General features: G+C 45.6%; 1 protein-coding gene across 5 annotated transcripts in view; it reads left to right on the top strand.

The window, feature by feature from the left end:
- FLNB (filamin B) overlaps positions 1-27,042 on the top strand; it is a 71,176-nt gene that overhangs the window by 7,783 nt on the left and 36,351 nt on the right. For all 5 annotated transcript variants that reach the window (XM_040076430.1, XM_040076432.1, XM_040076431.1 and 2 more), the window contains exons 2-9: positions 16,122-16,370; positions 17,356-17,453; positions 18,332-18,479; positions 21,571-21,689; positions 22,439-22,516; positions 23,289-23,451; positions 24,719-24,916; positions 26,605-26,742. In XM_040076430.1, coding sequence (XP_039932364.1) covers positions 16,122-16,370; positions 17,356-17,453; positions 18,332-18,479; positions 21,571-21,689; positions 22,439-22,516; positions 23,289-23,451; positions 24,719-24,916; positions 26,605-26,742 — 1,191 coding nt within the window. The remainder of the gene's footprint in view (positions 1-16,121; positions 16,371-17,355; positions 17,454-18,331; positions 18,480-21,570; positions 21,690-22,438; positions 22,517-23,288; positions 23,452-24,718; positions 24,917-26,604; positions 26,743-27,042) is intronic.

Below are 27,042 nucleotides of genomic sequence, written 5' to 3'. Positions count from 1 at the left end.
TCTGAGGGCAAGGTGGGCACACACTGCCATGCCAGCACTCGGCCTGCCTGCTGAGAGGGGCAGATTGGGCAATGGCTGTTGCAGCACATCGCACTGTCACATTGCTGGGGTCAGTTCTGGCATGGTGTGGGTGCTGTGCTGAGCAGAGAGCCACCCTCTGCTCTCCTCATGCAGCTGCCTCCTGCTTGCCTGGGTGGGGTGCAGGTGTTTGCAACACTGGCCTCAGCCCTGTGCATGGCTGCTCTGCTGCAGAGCAGCAGCTGAAAGCACTGGAGGCAACTCCTAGCCCACGGCTGGTGTTTTGCCACCCACTTTTTGTGCTGAAGCCTGTGTGATGAGCTCTGGACTGAGCTATTATATGCTGTTCTGAAATGCCAGCTCGTATCCTTTGCATTAGTGCTGTGAGCATGTCTGGCCCTGGGGGCTGCCCCAGCCTGGCCTGGGAGTAGGAAGCTGGTGGCTGCTCTCCTCTGCAGCTCACAACGCATGGCAATTTCGGGCTGCCCTGTGTGCTTGTGGCTGCCTACTGGTTTTGATTAGTCTGTGGCCTCCCTTGTGAGGAGACAATGTATTCTGTATTTCTGAGCCTGTATTAAAATGCACTGTCGTAGTTGGTGGGCCCAAAATGAGCAACTGGTGAGTTATGTTGTGTATATGTCTGCTCTGGGGCCCTGCAGCAGGAGGCACAGCGTACAGAACTGTGCTGAGCAAACACCCGTGATATGTGCATTTGAAGGCTATTCAAACAAAGAAGAGGAAATACTGTTCCCCTCGGCTAGATACTAACTTGCTCTATCTGTGTTTCCTTTAATTGGTGTAATTAAATGTTTTGCATTCCCTTTTCTCACAATAACCTTGCAGTAGTTGGTGCCGCAGTTTTAGTGGACTTTCCATAGGCAAATACTGGCAAGGCAGGTCTTGGAACTAGTTTAAGTCTCAGTGCTAAAAGACTGATGGGTACATCCTGGAGGTGAGCTTTACCTTTGCGGAGATCCTCTTTTTTTTATAAGGTGAGTGGTAGGAGCAGGTTTCCCTGGTCTCAGACTACAGGAGCAAAGAGCCTGACCTGGGCTATATGTGCCAGGGTCCTGCATTTGTCTTAAACGCATCTTCCACACTGGGAACAGACAGTATAATAAATATACTTTGTATCTGTCATGGTGTGAGACACAAATCTTGGATTTATCTCTCTGCTTTTGATCCTTGCTACAGAACAGGAAATGCTGGCTTGCTAAACAAAATTGCTGTCTAACTTGCGCCTTAATGGTGCAAGGTATCATATGTTGTCTCACCATTACAGCTAGACAGTCAGTTTCTTTAGGGTTTCTCTGCAAAGCTAGAAGTAATTCTGCTTGTTGATCTCCCAAATAACTTGAAGTCTAGGCATCTTTGAGCCTCCTCCAGCACCTGGATGTTCCTGAGGGGCTGCTGTTTGCTGATTTCACTCTAGTTACAGTGACTCTCTGAGCAGTTGTCACTTGCTCAGACATGGCTTGTTTTCGAATTCCCTTGTGGGGGACAAGTTGGTGTCTGAGCAGACTTAAAGTACTGTCTGTGGGAAGACTTGGGTTGTTAATCATGGTGTTTCAGCTTTGTTCCAGCTGTTGATTACCACTGTGGTTGCATGCAAATATCCTATAGCTCATGTAACCGCTTGAACAAGATCAATAATCTAATTTAAAGTCAAATAGAAACAGCTTTGGTTGTCTCTGAGGATTATTTCTTTTGGTAATTCTTTTAGGCATGTAGTAAAAATGCAGCTATGAAGAAGCAGAAAATCTAGGCTGGTGGTGACTGCCAGGAAAACTTGTGGTGACACTTGAAAGGGCAGTGACTTCTGGTGCCACAGCCTGAGCTCACCAGTGCTGGACACTGCTACTGTCAGAGGACAAAGACATGGAGGCTTTTAAATTGGGACTGCAGGACCTTCTATAGTGGTCCCACTTTAATGCTCTCAGCAGTTTGTGGTTATGTATTCCTGTGCTATTTAGTGCTGAATTATGCGAGTTCCATGCTCTTGACAGAGGATGCAGCATATGTGCTAGACAACTGAACAGTAACATCGAATGTGGGTGGCCAAAGGGAGGATGGTAACTTGCCACAGCCCAATACAGCTGCTTTGGAGAAAACCCCAGCTCGCAGAGGTTGCTGCATGTTGATAAAACAGCTCCTGTACTAACAGTACTTCTCTAGCCTAACCTGAGTGCTGAGCAGGAGCAGGGATTGGCAGCTCAATCAAGGTGCCAATGACCAAGTGAGTTGTGTACTTGGCGGGGAGCCACAAAGTCAGGTGGAGTGCCTGCAGATCCCTGAGCTGCAGCGTGCCCTGGGGCTCCCCAGAGCCGTGCAGAAGCTGGTGCAGCTCCCAGGTGGGCAGTTACGTTTTTTTGCATCCAAAAAACATAGAAGAGCCTGAGATAGTCTTCTAGTGGTCCAAGTTCTCTCCAAAAGCAAGGGTGATTCAGCTCCCAGCCGCTGTACTGTGGGGTGGCTCAGCACTGCTCTTGGTGCTGTCACACTGGGTGATCTGTGGCTGCTCAGTGAGCATTGCTGGGCATGCTAATGATTTGCAGACATCTGCAGGTATAAGGATACAGGCATGTGCTGCTCCTGGACAAAGGTATCGCGAAGACCTTGTCCCAGAGAATTAACTGCATTGCCATTGGAATTCTCTCTGGGGTATATCCCAATCTACTGCTTTCTGGAAGGAGCAGTTTGGAGCTACTCTGTAAGAGTCATCTCATGGAGAAGGTTTGCTTTGCTGTGAAAGTACCGTGAGCAGGAGACTTGAGTGAGGAGCTACTAGTTCAGGCCCTGTAAACAGTGGAGATGTCTGGGATTTCCTGGGTGGAAAGCTCTGCTGAATGACTCTTGACTCAAACAGGGAAGCCCTCTGAAGTTAGTGGTATAAAGCCTACTTCAGCACTTCAAATTTTGCTGTCATTTTGTAGCTGAGCTCTGAGTTTGGTGCTTGAGTAAAGAAATATTTCCTCCGATATAGATAAATAACTGAAGAAAATGATGTATCTCTTTGAAAGGTTTTATTTGCAAAGAGAAAAAATGTGCTGTTTCACACATAATGCCAAGCTATTGGTTGAAAGCACTGCCTAAAGCAGAGGAAGTTCAAATATTTAGATTAACCAGCTTTATTGCTTAAACATAGGCTTTAACAAGGTGCAGAATATTTCTTACTCTGCCTAAAAGAAAAGTAACTCAGACTTCTGAAGCAGTACCTGGTTAGGAGTATTTAAGCTCAAATTTAGAAGCTGAAAGAAGCAGCCCAGACTTCCTCTGGGAGTAAGATAAACACCTATGGGGCTCTTGTATCTGGATGGAGGTAGCAGTACGCCAGTAAACATTTTTTCACGGTGAAACGGAGGAATTGCTAAAAACTGATGTCTTCTAACGCTGCATCAAACCTAGTAGGTACCTGGAAGAGGTGTGGGAGATCAGGCAGAGCAGCGTAGCTTGTGAAGTTGCTGCAACTATTCCAGCTCTAGAAAAATTGCCCCTAGAGTCAGTGCTCTACATTTTTAGTATTGTGTTAAAAATGTGAGATACAATAGGCTTACAAATGTGAACAATGTGAGACTGCAGATTAAAAATAGGAATTTGCAGCTAGTGAGGGTAATTGCCTGCACCCTTCTTGGTCAGCATGTGTGTGATGAAGTGCTGTCCTTGAAGACTAGGGAGAGACCTGCAAGCTTGGGAGGTTTGGAAAGACTTGTGTGGAGCCTTTAGTTGGAGGATTTGAAGTCCAGCCTCTGGAGAGGAGAGGTAGTATCCCTCTGAGCACTGGCTAGTTTGGAAATTCTGCTAGCAGCCAGAGCCTGTTACAGCTGAGCAGCTCCTGACTAAGTTGGATTAGGCTGATGGTGTCAAATGAGCAGATCTGCCTCAGCCTTTTCTCACTCTCTAGGAGAGTGAGAGGATGGCCCCTGAGCAGAGCCCTTGCATGGCACAGGAGGGTAGTTCTGGGGCCTGGGGCTGGTGAGCCCGTGGCAGCTGCGGTGAGGTGGGCACTTGGACCGGTCAGGGCCGTGCAAAACCCGCACATGTGAAGCAAAGCTTTGCCGTGCAGGGAGAGAGTTTGAGTGGGAGGTGTGTGGTTTGCATGAGCGGGTGTGGCACAGCTGGGGCTAATGTGTGCTCAAGCTGTACCATTAATCCCAGATGGTCCTCTTTAATGTTCTTGGAGACCACCTGTGCAGACTGTGCCTCTGCAGATTCAGCGTTGTGTTCCCAGTCATGACAGCTCCTCTCAAAAGAAGTCTGTCTGATAGTAGCTGCCACAGTTGGATGAATTGCCTGGGCCTCAAGCCAAGCGTCTCTTCCTTATGTTAGTGGCTTGTAGCTGAAGCCGTATAAACACAGCGCTGTTGTGTGTGGGGTGTTAAACACACAGGGCTCAAATCCACACGGTGCAGGGGAGAGCCTTGTGTGATGTGCAGATGGACGTGTGTTTACGGCTGTGTTGCACAAGCATACAGAGCTGTGTTCCAGCTTCATTGTTTACCCAGAAAGAAACGAGAGTGTGTTTTCCTTCAAGATGCAGCGCACAATGTTTTTTACTTAAGAATTGCCATTCCAGGAAGAAAGCAACCCCATTCCTTCTTGTAGAGGGCTAGTCATGGTTTCCAGTGGAGGGGGAGGATAGGTGTCTATATGTGAAAGCTCATGGGGAATTAAATCTAGCTGGCTTACATGCAGAAGCTTGAGGACATCTTCATAATGGTCATGGAAGAGCAGCAGTGCCTTCCAGGACGTGCATGTGTTTGCAGTGACTGTCCTGCACATCCTTGCTTAGTGTGGAGCTGCAAGAAAGCAGCCTGGCTGTGTCACCCCCTCCTGCTTGACACTCACATGGCAATGCTGTAGTGATGGCTGGAGCTTGAAGACAGGGTGAGGGCTCATTTTGGGTGTTTCACATCATCACAGCAGTGCTGATGGGCAGTGGCCTGGTGAGACAGCTCTGGTGTTGGGATGTGTGGGTGTTAGGCTACTCCTGGTGCTGTGTGTTTGTGTTGAGTGAGTACTAAGTCTGGATGTCAAAATGAACTGATGAAATTCAGATTTGGAGGTTAACTCCGAAGTGCCTTTTCCAATCTGCACTGAAGGTACAATTGCACACGTCATAGTTTAAACTCAGCCCCACACAGCTGCTCACTCACTTCTCTGTGGTGGGATGTGGGAGGGAATTGGAAAAGTGGGAGAACTTGTGTGTTGAGATGAAGACAGTTTAATAAGCAAAACAAAACAAGGCATTTATTCACCACTTTCTGTGGGCAAGAAGGTGTTCAGCCATCTGTCACGTGTAATGGTTACTGGGGAAGAAGGTGGCATCACTCCAAATGTCCCCTCCTGCTTCCTTCTGATTTTGGCTGAGCATGACACCATACAGTATGGGGTATCCCTTGAGTCACTGAGGATCTGCTGTCCCCTCCTAATTTCTTGTGCATCCCCAGTCAACTCAGTGGTGGGGTGAGAGACAGAAAATGCCTTGATTCTGTGTAAACGCTGCTCAGCAGTAACAAAAACATCCTTGTGTTATCAGCATGTGTCTGGTTTTCAGCACAAATCCAAAACTCAGCCCCATTCCAGCGACTGTGAAGAAAATTCACTGTACCGCGGCCAAACTGAGCAGAGCATGTTAGAGTTTAATTACCTTTCCTGTTGTTTCTCAGGGAAATGGTTGGACAGAGATAGCTGGAATAACTGTCATTAAGCTGCAGAGGGCTGCAGAGTGTCTGTAGCATGGTACCTGGGGTTATATGCTTTAAAACAAGCCTGCATAGAGAAGTGCTGTTAGTGCTCAGAATCAGAGATGATCAAAACTGAGACAAACCACAAATCTTTTGCAAAGCTAAAGTAACTAGTAGGTTACTTTCTGATGTGTTGCTAACCCCAGACCGCAAAATGTGCTCCAATCCTCAGTACTTTGGTGCTGCAGTGTGGAGATGGGTGGAGCTGTGCAGGGCTGCATGAATGGGGATTTCCTTTGAACAGCCCTGTGCAGAGTGAATCACAGTCAGTGTAGCAATTCTGGTTTCAAATGGAAAAATTGAATCTTGGTGTATGCTGTGGCCAAGGATTTCCCCAAACAGTAATCGCTTCTGATAATTTCAAATGTGTTGGTTTTGGCTTCACAGCTCCATCTCTTTGAGCTTTTGTGCCTGGCATCTGCTGCACAGAAGATGTTAGACAGCCCTATCTGAATAGGCTCATTTGTCTCGGCAAGACTTTACATGCTGTTTCATATAACTATCTTGACCTATTCACCGTGAGAGTAAATACGTTGTTAGTAGCCCAGAGGTCACTTTGGTGCCTGGAAACCTCCACATTATTTGCTGCTTCTTTGGTCTCGCTGAGGCTTTTTTTTTTTTTTTTTTTTTTTTTTGTAGCCTTGTCTCTTGCAATTGTTTCATCCCTAGTGCCTGAGGGTGGGCTTTTTTGTGGTCCCCTGCACTGAAGATTGATAACATTCATTCAGTAATGTGAGATACGGCACAGTGCTAATGGCTTGTCAACTAATGCCTCTGCCAGCCCCTGGGAGGTCTTTGCAAGAACTAGACAGTTTTTTGACCTTGATGAGACCTGAAGTAACCTGCTAGATTTAGGATTACCTTAATCCTACAGAGAAGGCTACAGCACTCAGAGACAATTTGTAGTTTTGTTGTGTCACTTGCAGTACTGTGGCACTACAGTTGTTTTTTCAAGTCAGCCTTTCTGGTTCAGGCTTGACTTTCTAGTTGTGTATGCACAAGTTGTGTTGTGGGAACATGCTTTTTTTGTTTGCACATGTGAATGAAACAACCTTGAGTTGGTTGAACTCTTAAGAGAGGTGTTTCTTGTGAGGTGTGGGCAATTATACATTCGACTAAAATTTTAATGTCTTCCTTAAACTGAAACGGTGAATCAGTTTCCTGTGAATTGACTAGCGGTGTTGCTGACTCAGGTGTAGCTGTCTGCTCTGATGGGAAGGTGAAGCCTTCCTGTGCCATGGCAGTAAATGTTCTGCAGACCTGGTGTAGGGTCATTCCTTTTTCTCTCCTGTCTCATGACTGGAGGAGGGGGTGTAGTTTGTGTCAGGTCACTCGATTTCAAAAGTTGAGCCGAGTGTTTCTCAGAAGAGTGTGACAAAGGCAGGAGGATGCTTTCTCCATCATTTAACAGAAATCCAGTTCTAGCACGTTCACTCCCCACTGCAGGGACTTTCCTTCTCAAGTTACTTCTGGGTGATTAATTAGCACTTGAGTGCCTTGTGTTGTGCTGTCCCTGTGGCTTCCAGGAGCTTCCCTTCCACCCGCCTCTCAGCCTGGGGCTGCTGGGTGTGAGTGTCTGTGTGGGTGCTATCCTGAAGCCCTTCTCTACAGCTCCAGTCTATGCTGCCAGATGCTGTCCAGGAGCTTTCCCAATCCACCCGTTGTCTGTGAGGTTGATGCAGTTGGTCTTGGCATGCTGCCAGCTGTGCTGTCCTGGAGGATGGGATGCTGCTGAGCCTGCTTGAGCCCATGGGGAGCAGAATTGTCCCATGGAGGCTTGGGCTCCCTTTGCATAGTGAAGCATGAAGACTGGCCGCTCTGCCACCCAGCTTCTACTCGTTCCTCCTTGGAAACATGGATCTTTGCCACCGAAGGGGTTGATCGTCACCTGCTGGTTCAATGCTGTTGCAGGATGCCTGCGCAGTCTGTCCCCAGCACAGGAATGTGGGAGCCACGATGTCCCAGCCACTCCTGGGGCCACTAGCAGCACTGAGGGGCGTTGGGATGAGCTCAGCAGTGAGGAATGTGCTTTGCTGGAGCAGGGGCTGTGCTCACAGGGCCCATTGTAAGGTGGTTTTGGCAGTGGTACTGTGGGCAGCATCGTGCTGTGGCAGGCCCAGAGCCCGCTGTGCCGCTGGCCATGTTTGGGGTGGGAGCTGCAGGTGAGGCAAGGGGTTCCAGAATTGGGAGAATCCCTCTGTAATGCCTCCTGTCCCCCGGCTGCCAGGTGCTTGGCTGCACCAGTTCTCAAGACAAGCCAGGGTTTTGGGGTGGGTGTGGTGCTGGCACGCTGCCCTGCCAGGCTGGCAAGGGGCTCGCTGGTTGTGGACAAAGCAGCACTCATAGCAACTTGCTGCTCTACAAAGGCTGAACATACAGACGCCTTCCTGTCTTCCCCTCTGCCCCAAAAGGATCTCAGATAATGTGTGCAGCATTCCTGTGTGCTGTTTAGCTGGGTATCTGTGCTGTAGTCCTGCAGCTGTGAGTGGAGACCTGCTTGGCAGGGGAGCGCCTGGGTCTGAAATAGCCACTGTGAATGACAGCTCTTATTGTTCTGTACTGCATCCCTGCTCGCTGCTGATCCCATGCCAGCAGTGCAGAGCCCTCCTCATGCTCACAGACAGTATTCACAGCAAGGGCTGGATGTGCACTAACACCTGTCTGCGGCTCTTCCTGGATGTAAGGGTAATGTGTTTACCATCTCATATCCTAACTTGGGATATGGCACTTAAGGCACCGGAAATTTAGGTGTGTTCAAACTGAAAGTATTAAGGAATTTGATCATAAGCTAACCACAGTTTGATTTTTTTTTTCCCCCCCCCAACTACTTTAACAATTCCGAATCTTGAAATTTTTGACTTCTCCTTCAAGCTCCCTTGGGTGATTTCAGTTTGTCTTGGAGAAGCTAGGTTGGTTGCTGTTGCTGTTAAACTGCTGGCTTAAACTTGATTTGTGCTCTGGCTTTCTCTTCTGGATTTAAGACATGAGTGGTCTCTGGTACCTATTAAGAAGTTGAGCAGAGCTGTTTTAATCTGTATTTTGCTTCTGAGAGCTCCATTGGTTTGATTATTTTTATTCTTTACTGTATTAAAAGTCTGTGTGATATTTTTTTCTTGCCAAACCTACACTAAAAGGACTGGATTTGAACTTAATTTTTCAGTTGCCAGCTCCACCTCCTGCGATCCTTTCTAGGGGCCCAACATGCACCAATAGGCAGTACAGGGGGGTGATTGCAGTGGCCTGAAGTTCTGACATAATTGGTTTCAAATCCAGTTGAAGTAAACACTATTTTAATAGTTGAAAACCTTTTGAAGTGTAATATTTGATATCTCAATCCAAAGACTTGTCTCACAAAGAAAGCTTACTTTTTTTTTTTCTTTAATAACCAGTCACCCTGGTAAGCATAGAAGAAAATGGTTTCTGTCCCTTGCAAAAAAATAAAACCCCATGTTCTTTTCCATCCTCCTGCCCATGCCCAGATCACCACTCAGTTACTGTTCTTACAGCCCTCCAGTGAAAAGTCGTTCCTCCTCTGGAAAACCTCCCTTGTAAAAAGCTTAGTTGGATCTCTGAGTGTACATGGTGTATCACTTAGACTTCCTGAAGATCCACTTCCTCAGGTGATGGAACCCTTGAGGCTGGTCAGTGAAGCGGAGGAGTCGCTGTGCCTTGGCAGGGTGTGGGAGCTCAGCTGGGAGCCAGTGAGCTGAAAGCCCAGCGAGACTCAGGTAAGCTGGATGCTGAGGATCAGCTGTTCTGGAGGTCACACCACTGCCTGCTAATGCTGCTGAGAAGCAGAGATACAGTGGGACTGGAGGATGTTGCAGTTAGAGGCTGGCAGGTCGCAGCTCGGTATCCACAAAACCGGCCTGAGTTGAAGCAGCTCTGTGTGATAGGCACAGCCTGTGCTTCCGTGGGGTGAGCAGCTGCACACAACAGGACACGAGTGATGTGCTGACCCTGAGGTGCTGGGACATGGACCTGGGCTTAAGGGACACTGGAGGAAATGGCTGCAGTACGTTCTCAAAGCACAGAGGAGTCCGTGTAATTGATTTAAAGACATCCCTACAGAGGATGTTGCTAATGTCTTCAGCAGGCACAGTAAGCCTGTGAACACATACTGTATGCTTCAGCAAAGAATTTCCTTGGGCAGCTTGCTCAGCTCCATCTCATCTGCATACTTCTGTTTGGCATGTGGCTCTGCTCAGTGTGGTGTCTTCTCCGTTCCAGAAGATTAAGCCCTAATCGTTGGTTAATTTTTCTGTCCCATATCTATTTATCTACCTATTTAATAATAGGTGAGGATAATTAGAGGTGGGGAAATGCTCAGATACTTAAAGGCACTAAGATACAAAATTCCTACAGTCTCTTCGTAACTGAGCCATAATTGTGATGAACTTTGTACGTGCTATAAAATTCCTCCCATGCCTAGAAATAAGGAGTAAGGGCTGCTGGGGAGACTTCTCCTTTGTTTTGTATTGAGAACCATGGATTTGGTTTCTCCCTACATAAAAGGCATAGAACAAAAGCTTAAATACGGAAGATGTAAAAAATGAAGAGGAAGACCACTTTTTAGAGAAGGTGGATGTAAAGATGCTTGCAAGAGTGCTGGTTGTGGTTTAACTTCAGTGTGAAAATTAACAATCAACAGCAAGGCTTCCAAGATGGCTCAGTGAGATAGTGAACAAGTTGTGTTGATTGCAGCCTCAGCCATGTAACTATTAAAAAAAAAATAAAATTCACTGTTCACAAGCTGCTTTTTCAGTCCTTCATTTGTTTCACAATACTTCCACAATCTGTATGACTAGCTTGATTTAGTAAGGAAGCTGTCTGCCTCGGTAGCTTGTTTCCACTAATTGTCCAGCAGAGAATGACTTGCCAGCTCTGCTGTAGGGCAGAGTTTAAGGAACATTGCCACAGTTTGGGTGGTACTTATGCTTAATCTGACTGCAGAGCAGACTTGCACATGAGCAGAAGATATTAGTCACAAATGTCTTTATAATGTGGGGGGGGGGGGGTGTGTGTTTGGTTTTGTTTTGTTTTTTAAATTGTAGAATTATAGACCTAATAAAGGTCATATTGCTCAAGATGTGTTCCAAGTAGAATTTAGGAATTTCTACTGGAGTAGATAAATGTGCAAGCTTCAAACCAGTGCCAGGTTTCAGTTCTGGCACTGGCTGCTGGGGCAGCTATAAGCACAGATGCAGAGGATCAAGCCTTGGCAGTTTTCTACTTGGTAGGTTGAGTAAGGAAGGTTATTGTGGACCAAGCCATAAAAATGACACACATTTGTCTCAAAATGGTCACATTGCTGGCTCAGACTAGCTGAAGCACTGGCACTTTGACATCTTTCTTTTTGCTTTGAGGACTGTGATTTTAGTGGTCCATGTGTGAAGTATTTTAGTCTAGAGCAACAGTTATAAATCAGTTTGAGCAGTTGAAAATTGGTTCCTTTTCAGGTCTGAGACCGATGGTAAGTACTGCTGGCCTATGGTACTGTTAGGCCTAGTGACCTAACTTGCCACTTAGTTATTAGGATAATAAAAGTGGAAGAATTACAATCTAGACTCAGAGGCGTGATGGAGGAAGCGAGTAAGCTCTGGTTCAGCCTGTTTTCCTCTTCACACTACTAGGCAGCCACTTAATAGCTGACTAGGAAGCAGGATACTTCTACATAAAACTTAATGCTGAGGGCTATATATAGGTGCGCTTTTTTGTTTTGTTTTGGTTTTGTTTTTTTTAAAGGAAAGTGCGTGGTTGCTTATTCCATACTGTTGTTGATTCTGCAGAACAGCTGAAGTTTGGCAGGCAGGTTTTCCAAGGAGTCAGCATGTACATCATGGTGAGATGCACCGTGGCAGTGGCTTGGCAGCAGCCCTTCTCTGCAGAAGGCTCAACAGGGGCTGTGTCTTGCTGATGGCTGCTGCTGTTTTGTTGATGTTGGGTTGTCACGGGGTACTTCTAGACGAGGAAAGCAGGGTGGAGATGGAGAGTTGAAGTTAAAATGCATGTTGAACAGTGTAGGTGGGAAGGAAAGTTTGTGTTAAATCTGAACTTGAACGTTTGTGGGTTTTGCTTCTTGCTGGTTCAGGGCAGCATGTCTAGCCATAAGAACTTGCAGACTGTCTGAAAGTGGTCACCTTACAGCATTCCAAGTTTTGGAGTACACAGCAAGTGTGTCAGGAGAACTTGCATATCACACCCACAAAATTCTTAGTTCTAATAATAATAAAAATAACCCAAACCCACCAAAACAAGCCCAGAATCCTCTTTCCAAGCACTTCATCCATTGGTTCTTCTAGATGCCATCTCTAAAGTTGCCTGTTCCTAGTTGAGCTAAAGTCCTCCCCAAGTACAAGTGTGAAGCAAGAGGGAGGGCTTGTGGCATGAATTCCTGCTTCATGCCTGGGCTTCCCATAAAAATGTGCCCTTTGAAATTAGAAGTCCGGTGGCTGTCAGCAGATATGAGTCAGCTGTGCAGGGACTTTGATCTCCAAAGCACACATCTCCTACTGGGAACCAGGGAACATTGCTCTCTGACACACCTGAATGGGTGTCTTGCAGATGTTAACATAAGCACTGTGACATGAATAAAGCAAATTAAGCAGATGACCGTGCTTTCTCCAAGAAAGGTTACATTAAAGCTGTTCTGCGATGATGCTGTAAAGAGTTGGTTCAGCCCTGCTAAATGCTTGGCAGATGAAATCCAATAGCTCATTCCCTCCAAGCCATAGGAGGGCAGGGCCCTGTGGTTGTCTCCTGCATGGGGAGGGCTCCTTTAATCTGTGGAAATGTGGCTGGTGCTATGGAGTAAACGTGCTATCGTAGCTGAAAGCAGGCAGTTTGTTCCCGTCCACCTAATTCATGGAAGCTGAAAGCCAAATGCAGCTGGGGGTGGTGGAGATGAATTGTCAAAGGGCTGGGCTGTTTTGTTTAGAGCAACTGACCACAAATGTCCATCTCTATGTTGTAAAGTTATTTTGAGCTCCAGCGGAGCAAGTGAGATATGTGACTTTAAAGGCTCTGTAAAGCATTGATTATGTGAATAATAAATAAGCATAAAAGTAATTTTTGTTGTAGGAGAGTAGTAGTGGAAATCTGCTGTTTATGTAATCTTTTTTTCCAGCCTGAGATGGCCAGAAAGTGTCCTGAAGCAGACCAGGGAATGGAGGGAATTCAGTGGCAAGCCAGCTGAGCTGGGTTATAAGCATGGTCTGCAGTAATAATTGTTAGTGCTTAGGTGTCATTGGAATATATTATTTTTTCCACTTTCCCAGCACCTTGGCAGTATTACACTGACAGCGTGTACTCAGAGCTGGTGGGGGGTGCTTGCAAATTAGGTTGTACTAAGGGTATTCTCAGGGCTAGCTCTGTGCTCCCTGTACAGGACCTGAATGGATGTGTGTCTTCCTAGTTGCCGCTTTCATCTTAAAGCCCAAGATACACTGAATATTTTTAAATCAGTTAATGAAAAAGGCAGCCCTAAAGCAGAGGCTCTTCTGGCAAGGCTGAGTGCTTAGGTGGAGCTGAGCTTTACAGCATTCATAGAAGATAAGCCTGCTATGAGCTGGACTCTGGTCTTCTTTTGAACATGGAGGGTTCTTTTATATAGTGATAGAGATTGTGAGTCAGTGCTGGGAGTGGGGCGCCTGTGAGAAGGGCATGCGGGCAGCTCTGCTGGGTGCTGATAAGGTCTCCTGTTCTGCCCAGGAGTTCTTCTTCCTCCCTACTTCCCACCCCAAATGAGAGCAGACAAGCCCTCCTCCTTAGCTTGGAAAAAATTACATCATGAGATCCCTATGCCTGTCAGGAAGCTGGGAGCCTGTGAGGGCTTGCTAACTTGCTGACAAAGTGCAGTCGTGGCAATGGCACCAGCCCCAGAGAGGAAGAGCTGTCCTGTTCCTGTGATGACCTTTTCCTGTCATCAGGGCAGCAGCCCTATGCCCAGCCTCTCTGGATGAGGCTGGTGAAATGGGATATTCTTGCTCTTCCTGTGAAGCCTATACAGGCCTGTTTTTCCCCAGGTCAAGGACCACAGCCCAGCTGTGCCTTTAGAGGGGTGCTGGGGGAAGCTCTGAAGACACAACTGGTTGCTGCAGTAACCACACTGCAACAACATACAGACATTTTTTTGTATGCTATAAATACAAAATGAGCCATTCTTTATCTCAAGTAATGTGTATGTTGCATTGTACTCAAGGTGGTTCTGTCCTGCTGGCATTCATCCCTGGAAATGCTGGTTTTTGAAATGAGCTTGCTTCTAGCATACTAAATCATTGCTGTGTCCCTCTAGTAAAAATGCTGAGGTCGATATAAATCTGAGACTGAAGCTTGGAGTCATTTCTGCAGCAGCCATTGGTGTGCTCCAGCACCGCAGTGTGACCTGGTGGTTGTGCCATGGGGTGGGATGAAGGAGATGTTGGCACAGAGGGAGGGAAGGCACTGACCAGTTTGCAGCGCAGCTGGAAAGAGGACAGAAACGGGTAACAGTAGGGCCTGTTTAGTTGTTACTAGGAGACCCACTGTTTATGTGGTGTAGACTTTTACCTTGGAACCTGTAATTAAAACCCAGTAGGGATTAATCAGCCCATAGCTATCTATTGTGTACCTTGGACTGGATGTGCAATCAGCAGCCAGTAGTCAAGTGGCAGACACGTATCGTAATCCTGTAAGATTAGTCAAAACTGGTGTTAAAAAATCCCATACAAATAAAATCTGAATAGAAACCAGACACTATCCAGAAAGTCCGAATGCCATTCAAGGTCTGAAGTTACAGTATTATCTGTTTAGGACGTACTGCTCTATTGTGAAACCATGTAAATATTAACTGCTTTGCCTGAACGTTGGGTTAAAGGGTGATTACTGTTCTTGGTCATGATTCTGTATAATCACTTGTCTGGAAAGTTAGTAGATCATTTTGCATTGATAAGATGGTGCTGGATTGCTGCTGTGGTCTCTGTAGCTGAAGAGGAACAGGTAAGGCACACCCAGTGGGTGTTGGGCACCTTGGAGGACTTTGACTAATACTCTGAATGTGAAGAGTGCAATCCAGTTACAGAACACTTTTACTTTGCTAGCTAGGACTCTGTAAGATTCCTGTGGCATGAAAGGGAGTTTATATAGCTATAATTGTCTATACTCCAACATCGGCTGCAGGAGCTGGAGAGGAGACAAAAGCTTCCAGGTCACTTACAGCTTCTGTTGGTTGAAAAGGGATTTCAGTAGCAGTTTGCACTTGAAATGGAGGAAAGAACCAAAAAGTGCTGTGTTGTAACATTCTGCTGTGAATAAGAGGAACTTGTCAGGTTGAGAGCATCCTGAAACATTGCAGAAGAACTCTGGTTTGGTTGAGCTTGAAAAAGCTGGAGCTGTTAGCAGTGTTAATACAACCTGAGTAACAACTACAAGCTCAAAGGGAAGGGAGCACGTCCCATCTGTGTCTCATTAAAGCTAAAGTAACTTGCACGAGAATTTGCAGAGAGCCCCAGTGGTCACTTCACAAGATCAAACTGATGCAGAAAGGCATCCTGCCCCTGCAGGATTGCCTACAAAAAAAAAGTGATCTTGATACCTAGCAGCCTTAAACTTAGCTGCATATTGTGTCTTAAAGCAGAACAGCACCATGGCCACTCTGGTGATAAATTTTTCTCAAGCTGGTGCATGACAGAGAAAAGCCAAAGCTGGCTCTTCCTTTCTGTAACTCTGAATTTGTAGTGTGAAGTGATGATGTCTTGTGTGATGGTGCAAAGGATTGTCTATGGACCTCCTCTGCCCACTTTGCTGATCATAACACAGATCTTGATATATCCAGACCAATTCCAGACTCTGAATTTTCTTGTCTTCACTACATAGCAGCGCTCATTTTCTCCCCTACCATTTTTAAGGCAAATGATTGATGTGTGTGGGAGACATGTCTCTGTATATAAATGCTGTTTTCTAAATGATACTTTTATCTATGCCCTGGAGTGTATCGTGCTTGTTGGGATGCTCGTTTTGTGACCTCCATCACATGCTGTTTGGCCTTTTTCATAAAATACAAATGCTGTTACAAAATACCAGGTGCTGCTTTCTAAATCAAAATTCCTGAGGTCTTAAACTGCCACTTCTCCTCAGCTAAGATCATAAAGCTGAAGGGCAAGTGACAACTGGAGAGCACCGAGTCCTATGACTCCTCTCTTTTTATCCTGTTCAATGCTTCCTGTGAGGAATGGTGTCTCTACCTGAATAAACGCCTGCAGTGGCCTGGGTCAGTTTTCCTGTCCTTGATTACCTGTGCATGAGTGCAGGCACACTGTTTTAAAAGCACGTCTCTTTTCTTTAGAAAGGCAAGTAATCATTTCTATGTCTTTTGTCTCCTAGATAGTAAAGCCATAGTTGATGGAAACCTGAAGCTGATCCTTGGCCTGATATGGACCCTTATCCTCCACTATTCTATTTCTATGCCGGTGTGGGAGGATGAAGGTGATGATGATGCAAAGAAGCAGACTCCTAAGCAGAGGCTGCTGGGCTGGATCCAGAACAAAATTCCTTACTTGCCAATCACAAATTTCAATCAGAACTGGCAGGATGGCAAAGCACTGGGTGCTCTTGTGGACAGCTGTGCTCCAGGTAAGTCCTTTGTTCTGATGGCCAGTGTTTTCCTTGCTTGTTATCCTTGTGGCTGCTCTTCCTATGGGAGGAGGTTTTCACTGCTGAGCTTGAGACTGGAATGAGGCTTTCAACAAAACTAAAAGAGTCCACAGAGACCAGCTGCAGGAAGCAGCAAGTTGTAAACTTCTTGGCCAAGAGAATTTCTGATCTGTAGCAGAATGTGTGATTGCATTATGGGAGGCGCCACATCTAAGCTTTGTATGGGGTGCAAGGGACAAAGGCACAAGTGCTGGCTTCTAAATGGAAGAAAGGACTGTTCCCACGGCAGGTGCCAACAACCTTTCAACTTCAGGGTGCAGTGGGAGACTTCATGTGTTCTCTTGAAAAAGGATTGCAGAGGGAGCACAGAGCAGCCAGAAGCTGCGCACTAAATAAAACTTCAGTGTTTAGTAAGCTGAGACTGAGCTGCTTAAGGCAAATAATTTGATGAAGTGTGAAAAAGGCCAGATTTCCTCACCCTCACAATCGCTTGCTAGTGGGATTGCTGGTGCTCATCTAACGCAATATGGGCTGCTGTGGCAAGCAGTTGAAATTTTCTTTACTAAATATGCTGCAAGAGAACCAGTGAAACATAAATGATAGTAGATGTATTTGTGCTAAATTTAGAGTGGTATCTTGCACAAGTTACCCAGAGAGGTGGTCGATGTCCCATCGCTGGAAACAGTCAAGGTCAGGTTGTACAGGGCTCTGTTGTAGATGTCACTGTTCATTGCAGGGGAGGTCAGTCTAGATGACCTTTAAAGATTCTTTCCAGCCTAAATCATTCTGTTACTCTACACTGATTGTTGTCTTAGAGTTGTTTCAGTGAGCAGCATGTGCTTGTCTTGTTTTGGTTACTTCTGCAAAGCAGTGTAATGTGAGGGGATGTGGAGTTTATACTTGGTTTCTTCAGCTAGGAAAGCAGCTTGGCAGTTAACCCATAATGACTGAAATGTGCTTGCAGGTTTGTGCCCTGACTGGGAGACCTGGGACCCAAAGAAGCCTGTGGACAATGCTCGGGAAGCAATGCAGCAGGCAGATGACTGGCTGGGTGTGCCACAGGTAAGGCCACCAACATATAGGCTGCCTGTGGGGAGCATAGGGGCCAGCTTTGGCCTCGTGACTAGCTGGAGTTTAAATTGAGGAAAGCAGGTGAAGCTGTTTGGATGCTTTGAAAAGTTGCTCTTAACTCCTGTACAGTTGCCTGAGAAAGGGTGCACTGTAATGAAACGTGCTATCACATTACACAACTCTGGTTGTAAGATTTTGTGTAGGTGTCTCTGCTGAAGAGAGCTGCTGTTGCAGCATTTAAGGTAGGAGGAAAGGGCCTATGTGGTAGTGCCTGATCTGTTAGTCCATGGCGTGAGTTTGTTTTGCTGCATTGAATTCCACAGAAGAAAAACTTACTGGCTTAGAAGATCACCTGCAATGATAATGTTCAAACAGAGAGCAGTGTATTTAAAACTGGATTATTTTCATGCTGATAAAGTTGGACAGAATTCCAGAAGTCTCTGAAGCAGTTTGTATTGTGGAAGCAGGGGAAGAGACTGGTTACCAGTTTTACTTGGCAAGCCTTGCAGTTCAGAGCTGTAGCATACAGGATTATGAATTACTAACTTTTTCAGCATCCATTATCCCCATGTCACTTTTCAAGGGGAACATAACTACTGTTATCTTGCCTTGATACCATTAAGCTTGTTGCAGTCTCTTGAGAACCCCTTGTAATCAAGGCAAAAAAGCCCCCAGGCCACACTGAGCTTCTTGATTTTCTTGCCTGAGTTAATAAATGATGTTCTGTGTATCAAAGAGAAAATAAATGTAAGAATCCTATTAGCATGTGGGAGTTTTGAAATCCAAGTCTGTGTCATAGTTCTGTTTCTGTGTTGACACGCGGTAACCAAGCACTGGTACAATATGCTTAATTGCACTCTGTCTTTCAGGTTATTACCCCTGAAGAAATTATCCACCCTGATGTGGATGAGCACTCTGTGATGACTTACCTGTCCCAGTTTCCCAAAGCCAAGCTGAAACCAGGAGCTCCTTTAAAACCCAAACTCAATCCAAAGAAAGCAAGGGCTTATGGCAGAGGTAAGGACTTGGAGAGCTGAAGCTGCATGGAGCAGTAACCTCAGAAATCTGGGTAGGGTTTTCTGCTTATGTTGAACTTCAGACCTGCTGTAACTAACTGACTTCAAAGTTTCACTTGTATACTCTTGGTGTGGTGCCTGGTTTCAGAAATACATGGATATAGTCCAGAAGACACTCCTAGTTCTGACAGTAACTTCCCCAGTCAGAACCTGTTCTGCAAGCTGCCAGCCTCCTGTCCGCAGCTGGAAGAAGTAGCATGATATGGGGCTAAAACAACCCTGGTGTGGAATTCAGGCCAGCAGTATTGCTGCTGATGGGTGATGATCTAGCAGTGAATGCTTCTTGTGATAAAGCATTCCTTAAAAGAAGAAAGACCTCATCACCTCGCTGGCTCTCTGAGCAGGCTCTCTGTAGAGGCAGTTTTCCATTTCACAGGCTTGATGTGTGTTAGAGTGGGCTAATTCTAAATTACTTACTTGAATTGATTGATAGTGTTGAATATTTTGCACTTGTACACAAAGATGGGTTGGTAGCCCTTGAGACATTAAAAAGTGCTGAGCCTTTGTTGGAAAGGCTGAATTTGCTGATTGTCCATAGATGCTTATGGAGCTGTAGGTCTGTGTAGGCATTGTTATTTTTAACTGACCTTTTAAATTGACAATTTCATATAAATATTGATGAGGTTCTATTCTAGATTGGTGTACAGTCACAACTGAATAAATAACAGATTTTTACTTTTAATATGTTTGGTATGTTGTAAGGCATCTCTTCAGGATTACATTTGGCTCTCCATTCCATCTTAATTTTTTTTAGTTTTTACATCTGTGGGCTGCTGTTGGTTCTTAAAGATTTTTAGAATGAGTGTGTTTCAGAATTGGTGTACAAGAGTGAAATGGAAAGAAACAAAACGTTCTTTATTTTTTCTGGTTTTCTTATTTGCTTGGGTTTTTTTGAACTTGATATCCATTGAAACTTAACTAGTGGAGTGAAGGGACGTGGATTTTATTTTTGCAGTTAAGAGCAGGTGCTACAGTCAGGGTGGGTTTAGCACCTATCCAGCTTGGGGTTTCTGTCCTTTGTTGGTGCCTTCCACAGCACCCACAATACACAGACACATTTTTCAGGCTCCAAATGGTAGATAGATGACTGATCAGCCTGCCTCAATCTGTCAAATCTGGCTTTAGTCATGTTTTTTTTTTTCTTTCAAAAAACTGGAATTACTTTGTTGCCTGCTTTCACGTGTTCTCCTCTGGAGCCATTGTAATGGAAATTACTTTCGAGTGAGTGGTTCTTGAAAGATTGATATTGTCCTGAAGTTAGTTGCCAAAACAGAGTCACTAAATATACTGATTGATAATTCTGACTGCTAAGATATATCAGAACTGGAAGGTGACTCCAGCAGCAAGGGGCTCAGTCCTTGACTGAGCAGGGTCTTTTGGATAGGTGAGAAACAGGTTTTCCATGCTTTCAGAAAAAGGTGACTGTCAAGTGTGAAGTGGGTCAGTCTTAGCTCTTTTTATTACCCTTTTTCATGTAAGCTCTTCATAACCTCCCGACAAGAGTCTTGGCTGTAGCACACCACCCTGAGCAGCGTGGGGGTTTGTGCCAAGGACAGCCATGCGTAAGGATCGCGTGAAATGAGCCTGCAGATGGGATGTAGAGTTGTGCAGGTCATCCGTGGTGCACTAGGAGTTCTCATTTAACCAAACAAAGCAGACTGCTGATAAGATAGTAAAATCTAGATGAAGTGTAGGCTAACAAAGTATTGTAACTGATGGTGCCCTGGCTGAAATTGTCTTCAGAGGAGGATAATCAATTCTTCTCCTTGTGCTTGCAGAAGGTGGGATACTTAACTTGAATACCATATCCTAATGCTTGTGGGATGAACTGGAGAGACACAGAGCAAGTTCTTAGTAGTTTCAGCCAGATGATATTCTGGGGCTTAGTTTGAAAGAATTAATATGTCAGCGTTAACACCTTATCAGAATGCTCAGATTTCCTAGCAAAAACATGATCTTCCTTGCATTACTCCCAAGTTACTGGTTTTTGAAGATAAACAAGTTCAGGAATTCTGTTGTTCACAACCACATTATGATCTATCAGTTGCCCTTTCCGCTAATTGTGCTGTGGAGCAGTAGTGCCTACGATTTTATGAATCAGCCAAGGAGTAATTGCCTTGGATGGAAGGATATGTGTGTTTGGGCTAGTCTGGAATCAGCAACTTTGGAAAGTTCTTCCACCCACTCAGTCTGACACCACCATGACAGATGTCATGACCTGGGACTGTGTACAGGGAGGTGATGAAACCCTGCTGGTAAATGCATGCTGTAGCAGGCCCTGTGCTGGGGAATAAGGAAACTGATTAAAAGTTAAGTGGAAACCACACTGAGTAGCAAGATTTTTATGGTTTCAAGAGGTTCCTGTGTGCCATTTGTACAGTGTACACTCTGCCCAGGTAGTCTGAGCAGATTTCAAAGAATGTAATAGTAAATCTGAACAGTATCTGTACAGCTGGGCTTTGAAAATAGAGTAAGATGGGGCAGTGCAGGTAAAAATTCTTGCTTAAAGTAAGCCTTTTACTATTGGCTCTAGAGTAATGCTTTCACCTAAAGGCTTCCCAGAATTTCTCTCCGGCCTCTTTAGTCACCCGTCCTGTGATGCAACAGACTTAAACATTTAGCTGTGTGAAGCTGAGCAGCTCCTAAAGAGCAGCTAAAGCACATATCCCACCTGCTGTCAGCATTGGCCCTGCACTCGCCAGCAGCAGGGGTGCCCCTCAGTACCTGTCAGGGTAACTTGCTTTCACCTGAATCCAGATGGCAGCTGGCTTCCTGACTTGGTCAGAGATTGTAAGATGAGTCGAGTGCTGATGATTCAACCAATTTTTAAAAATGCTTGTGTGGTAAGAGAAGGCCTTATTGTGAGCATCATGCTCTGGGCAGAGGGTAAAGGCATGCTGTGCGGGAGTCTGCAGAGACTGATTCTGATGGCTTGCAAGGGAGAATGGATTGGACAGCCTTTGGGTAGCCCCCAAACTTTCTTCTGGGTTTTGTGGCAGCACCTAATGAACTGTTCTGTATCTGTCTCACAGGGATTGAGCCTCATGGGAACATGGTGAAGCAGCCTGCCATCTTCACAGTGGACACCATCAGTGCTGGGCAGGGTGACCTCATGGTCTTCATAGAAGATCCAGAAGGAAACAGAGAGGAGGTACGTAGGTTAAGTTTCTTGTATGGGAAAGTGAAATTGGTCTGAATGCTGTAGTTTTTGCAGTAACCTTCATCTTTCACAAGTGAGTTCTTAACAAGTAAGTAATCTAAAAAAAAAAAAAAAAAAAAAATCGCAAAGTACCATTTATCCAAAGTGCAAGAAGCCTCAAGCTTTTCTCCATAATTGCCATGAAAAAAAAGTCACTACCTGCAACTAAGGACACAGCTTCAGCGTCCAGTAGTTGCAGAGCTTTAGCTTGACTGGCCAAGTACACTCTGACCTGCTTTTAGATAATGTACATCACTAAATCACTGTCTGCATTTACTCATTCTGCAAGAATGGCTAAAGCAACTATTTAGATGCCATGAATCATTTTGAGTTAAAATGCTGGTTTTAATGTTTATAGAAACTTCTTATCCAAGTGTTCCACTTGATCATGTTACAGCATTCCAGAAAAATACAGCTGTACATTGGACTTGCTTTGGTCACCTCATTTTTGACCTGCTTCAATAAAGCAATTAAAGCAAAGGAAGGGGCTGTGATGGGGAGAAGGTGGCTTGCTTCCTCTCTTGTAAAGACAAAACCGGTGGGATGTTTTTCCATGTGAGAAGTGGGGATAGCAAGGATCCCTGCTCTCACAGCAACAAGTGTCTAACATTGCTGGCTCTGGAAACAGATTGCAGTATCAGAGAAGAGTTCAGCTGGCATGCGTAGGCACAGGTTGACGATGGATGTGTTTTCTCTCCTAGGCAAAGATAATGCCGTCTAGTGACAAAAACAAGACCTACTCAGTACAGTATGTTCCAAGGGTTACTGGACCTCACAAGGTGGGTTTTATGTCAATAACCCGTATTCTCTTGATAGACACACTGCTCTGCTGGTTGTTAATGTGAGGCCCTGAGGGCTCCCTGTTCACTGATGGGTAAGAGCCACCCCAGGCATCCTGCAGAAAAGTTAAATTGATGTGGCCTTAGTTCTCTGTCTGGCTTTTGGGCTGCTCCCTTCTCAAGGGGGAAAGAAGTGTGTATTGGGAGGAAAGTGCGTTTGTGTTTGGGTATCAAGTGCTACAGCTGGGTCAGTTTGTGCAACTCACAAAGCCAGCTTTGTTGGTCGTCACAGAGATGCAGATGAAAACAACAGTTTGTTTCTATAAGGTATCTCTTTGCTGATGGTACTGTACACTGTAGGGATTTTGCAGAGAAGAATTCCCTCTCTTTGTCCCTGGATACCCATAGATGCAGGTTTATGATGGGGGATCCTGTTGCTTTGACACTTTCTGGGGTGGCTGGCCCCCACAGCCAGCCTGAAAAGATAAAATGCTGCCCCTTTATTGTTGGATGGAGATCTACCTTGTATTGGCACATCCTGATTCAAGCTTCCATGCTGGTGTGCCTGACTCTGTAATCAACAGAACTTTAAGAAGGTGGCTAGCAGTTAGCATGGGTGTGATGGGGGTTGTGGGATGGATGGTCCTTCACTTCTGAGGGAAAGAGTCTTTGTGTTAGGAATGCAGGTGCTTGACCCTGTGCTCAGCTTTATGGTGGTGATCTGAGCTCTGCCTCTGCTCGGTGGGTCTAAGCTGATGCTCTCTGTCTCTAGGTTTCAGTTCTGTTTGCTGGGCAGCACATCTCAAAGAGCCCCTTCGAAGTGAATGTTGACAAAGCCCAGGGAGATGCAAGCAAAGTGACGGCAAAGGGACCGGGACTGGAGGCAGCAGGGAACATTGCCAATAAGCCTACCTACTTTGACATCTACACAGCAGGTAAGCAGGATGAGTAGTGATGGAAATCCTGCATTTCCTCAAATGAGAGAACCTAAGGTCCTGGAGAAATAAAAAAGCTGAAAAGTGGATGAGAATTTGTAGCCCCATCAAGCTCATAGGTGAAATAACAGCTGGGCTACTCAGAAGGCTTCAGCTGTGTATGAAATATTTGAAGTGCAGAGCTGAGCTGGGGCAAGGGGTGGCTAAGCCTGACCCGGAAATTTGCCATGAATTTGCTGGATGACAGCAATCAAGTTCCTGGCTTGTTTCTTTCTTTCTTTCTCAGTTTAAACAGGAATGTGACACATTGAACATAAATGTGATGGATAAACTGTGAGCAAACTGTAAACACGTAGTGTGTTCCATATTTAGCTCTGCAGAAAGAACCTGCTGCAGTGCTCCTTTGAGTTCATACTTCAATGATGAACCAGTTCAACCTCTATTGTAATTATTAGAGGGCTACTATCTTCATTAGGGCATCTCCATCACATTATTTGTTACCTGCTATTAGGCCAATGCTGTAGCCTAGAGGAATGAGTCAATAAGATGCTACAAATGTTAATTCATTTAGAACAATGTGAAACTACTTAGGGCAGTTACTTGTAGCATTTAAGCACCAAAATATGCTGAGTAGCTTATTTGAAGTAGCTTGCCTTCTGCCTGGGGGAGTTTAGGGATAAAATTAAATGTTATAGTGAGGGAAGTATTATGTTCAGCCTCTGATTGGGAGAGAGAGTGTTCTGAATCATGTAAAGACATGTCTGGCCTCTGAAAGTGTATAGAAAGTTGGTTTTGTTGTATGATGAGTTGAATAAGATGTGAGAGGAGCAGGTGTCTGAACAAAACTGAATGTATATAGTCCAGCAGAAAATCCTTGTCAGACCAGCATTAATTTGTCCAATCTCTTAATCTAAACCACTTCAAAGCTTGAGAGATTGAACTGACTGGTAAAGCTGGGCTGATCTACAATAAAGTTCCTACAGAATGGTATGGGGTAACCAGGCTGTATGTATATTTAGTAGTACTATGTTATGAAACCCTGTGTCTGGAGCCACAGAGCCCTGTCAGTTTGACTTGGTGGATTGCCACCACGCTGTCTTGCCCACTCCCTGCTCAAATGTTTGATTGCTGTCAGCAAAAGCAGAACGCAGAGGCTGTGTCTAGAATTGGCAGCAGAGAATAGCTGGCTGAGCCCAGACAGCTGGTTGGTAGTCTGAAACCAGGTGCCTGTTGCTGGTGGGCTCAGCTGGGCTTGTTTCCTTTGCAGGTGCTGGTGTGGGTGATGTGATTGTGGAAGTGGAGGATCCTCAGGGGAGAAACCTTGCTGAAGTTGTAGTGGAAGACAAAGGCAACCAAGTCTACCGTTGCACCTATAAAGCTGTTCAAGCCGGTCCTCACATTGTCAAAGTCACTTTTGCTGGGGAGGCAATTCCCAAAACTCCTTGCACTGTTCTCATTGGAGAGGGTATGTTTTTTAAAAATGTATATAAATCTAGATGGCCACTTTTCTCCTTGGATATGATCACAGAATATGCTTGGATCATGCCTTTTATATTCTCTGTACCTTTCAACATCTTGGTCTTGTGTCAGTGGGTCACCTGAGTACTCTCAGGGTAAACCAGTGCTTTCTAACAGTAATATGGCTTTTGTTGCTAGTTTCTTTTCTGCCTAGACTTACAAATGTTAAGCTGCCCTTTGAATTTTTTTGAGTAATTTATGCAGCTATGCAGTGTCTTGCTGTTTTCCACCCTTATTCCTCAAATGACTGTATTTACTGTTTTCCTCCTTAACGGACACCTAATTTGCTTTCTGTTCCATCCTTACGTGCTCCTATGCTTTTAGATCTCTGCTCATCTCTCCTGAGCTACCCTCCATTTGTGGAATTTTGGACTTCACTGCTAATGGCTTCATAGTTGGTAAGAGGTGTGCAGGATGCTCCGTCATGTTTGCTTTTTGTAAGCTTCTAGCCTGCAGCTTGTCCCAGCCAAAAGGATTTTTGGTTTTGTTGGGGTTGGGGAGGAAAGTTGCAAGTGAACTGAAGCTTTCTGTAACCCAGTCAGTGAAACTGGCTTAACCACAAGCTGCCTGACGCAGCTGTGTAAGTGCTCTGCAAGTTGTTCCCACTCCACGTCAGCCAGGCTCCTGTGTGTTCCCAGTGAGCGTTCAGAGCTGGCAGATGGCACACAATCCTCGCTCACACTGTCCAGTGTAGGACACGGGGCGATGTTGGCTGCTGCAGGGGTGAGGAGAAAACCTGTAAGCTGTTGTATAACGAGTGAAAAACTAACAAGCTGCTTGGCAGACTTGTGCTCCCGCTGTAAGCACAGCGTGCTTGGGGAAAATGCATGTTTGGTTTACAGTGCTGGGAAGCTGTGGTTGTTTGTAAGTCTCTTCAAACCTCTCAGGTCTCTGGCGTTGAAAACCTCATGACAGCTGGGATTGTGTAATTATTCCTAAGTGCGCGTCATTTCTGTCGCCAGCCTGCAGGCCCAGAGAAGTGCTTGCAGTAAAGAGGCCGAGATAAGCCCAAGCCATGTGTAACCCTCCTGCCCCACCCTGCTTCGGTCCGCAGAGGGCTTGGTGACTTTGCTTCTGTGAAAGCGTGAACTGTGACAAGCGGCAGGGGGGATTGATGCGCCGTCTTTTAGTGACGCACAGGCAAAACTCAGCTTTGCTAATAGCAGTCATCCCAGTCATGTGCTTCTGAAAGACCAGAAGAATAATACTGTTCACTGGGGCTTATCTGGAGAAGTACCCTTCACCCCACGCTGCAGTGGGCCTCAACACGAAAGGCGTCAGGAAACTTGTGTCTGTGGTAAATTTCTCTGTGATAGCTGTGTAAAAGTCTCGCATTCGTAACTGGCATTGAATTGAAAAGCAGCAGGGCTTCAGTGTTTGCAGTGATTCTAAAAAAATGGTCTTGGAGGAGGTCAATGTTGCCTGGCTGCACTGACTGCTACTGCCTTAAAAGCCAGGGGGCACAGACAGCAGCTAGGCAGACTCCTGTCTGTCTGCCCTAATGCTATAACCTTGTGCTAAAAGCTAAGCTGTGGTTGCCCTGTGTCAACATTAAACTAAAGGTTGTCCCAGGCTGGCTAGGCTACCTGTATGTTGAGATCAGAGACAGTAGTAATGCCTGAAGTTGCCTTGCAGCCTGCAACCCCAACGCCTGTCGTGCCACTGGTCGAGGTCTGCAGCCCAAGGGCGTCCGTATCAGGGAGACGGCCGACTTCAAGGTTGATACAAGAGCAGCAGGGAGCGGAGATCTTGGAGTGACTATAAAGGGACCAAGTGAGTGCCGGGGTGAATCTGTGCTGTGCATGTGTTTTGGTGAAGGGGGAGGAGCAGAGCCTGGGAAAAGGAAGAGCAGGAAGGAGGTGGTGTCCTGATGGATGGGATCTGTATCATAAGCCAGATTTCAGAAGGGTTTATTGGTTCTTTGTGTCTGTTGGGGAAGTTTTGATCTGCAGGGCTGGATAAGATTATATCTGGTTTTAGTTCTTGCCATTTCAATGCATCAGTTAGCAAAACTGAGGAAATCTGTACATCTGCCTGCTGTGGCCTCCAAGTTTTATGGGTACGCATTGCATC

Source organism: Hirundo rustica, chromosome 12 (genome assembly GCF_015227805.2).
Source record: "Hirundo rustica isolate bHirRus1 chromosome 12, bHirRus1.pri.v3, whole genome shotgun sequence".
Classification (NCBI taxonomy): domain Eukaryota; kingdom Metazoa; phylum Chordata; class Aves; order Passeriformes; family Hirundinidae; genus Hirundo; species Hirundo rustica.
Note: the sequence above shows the minus strand (reverse complement) of the source record. Positions and strands in the feature narration are given on the sequence as shown.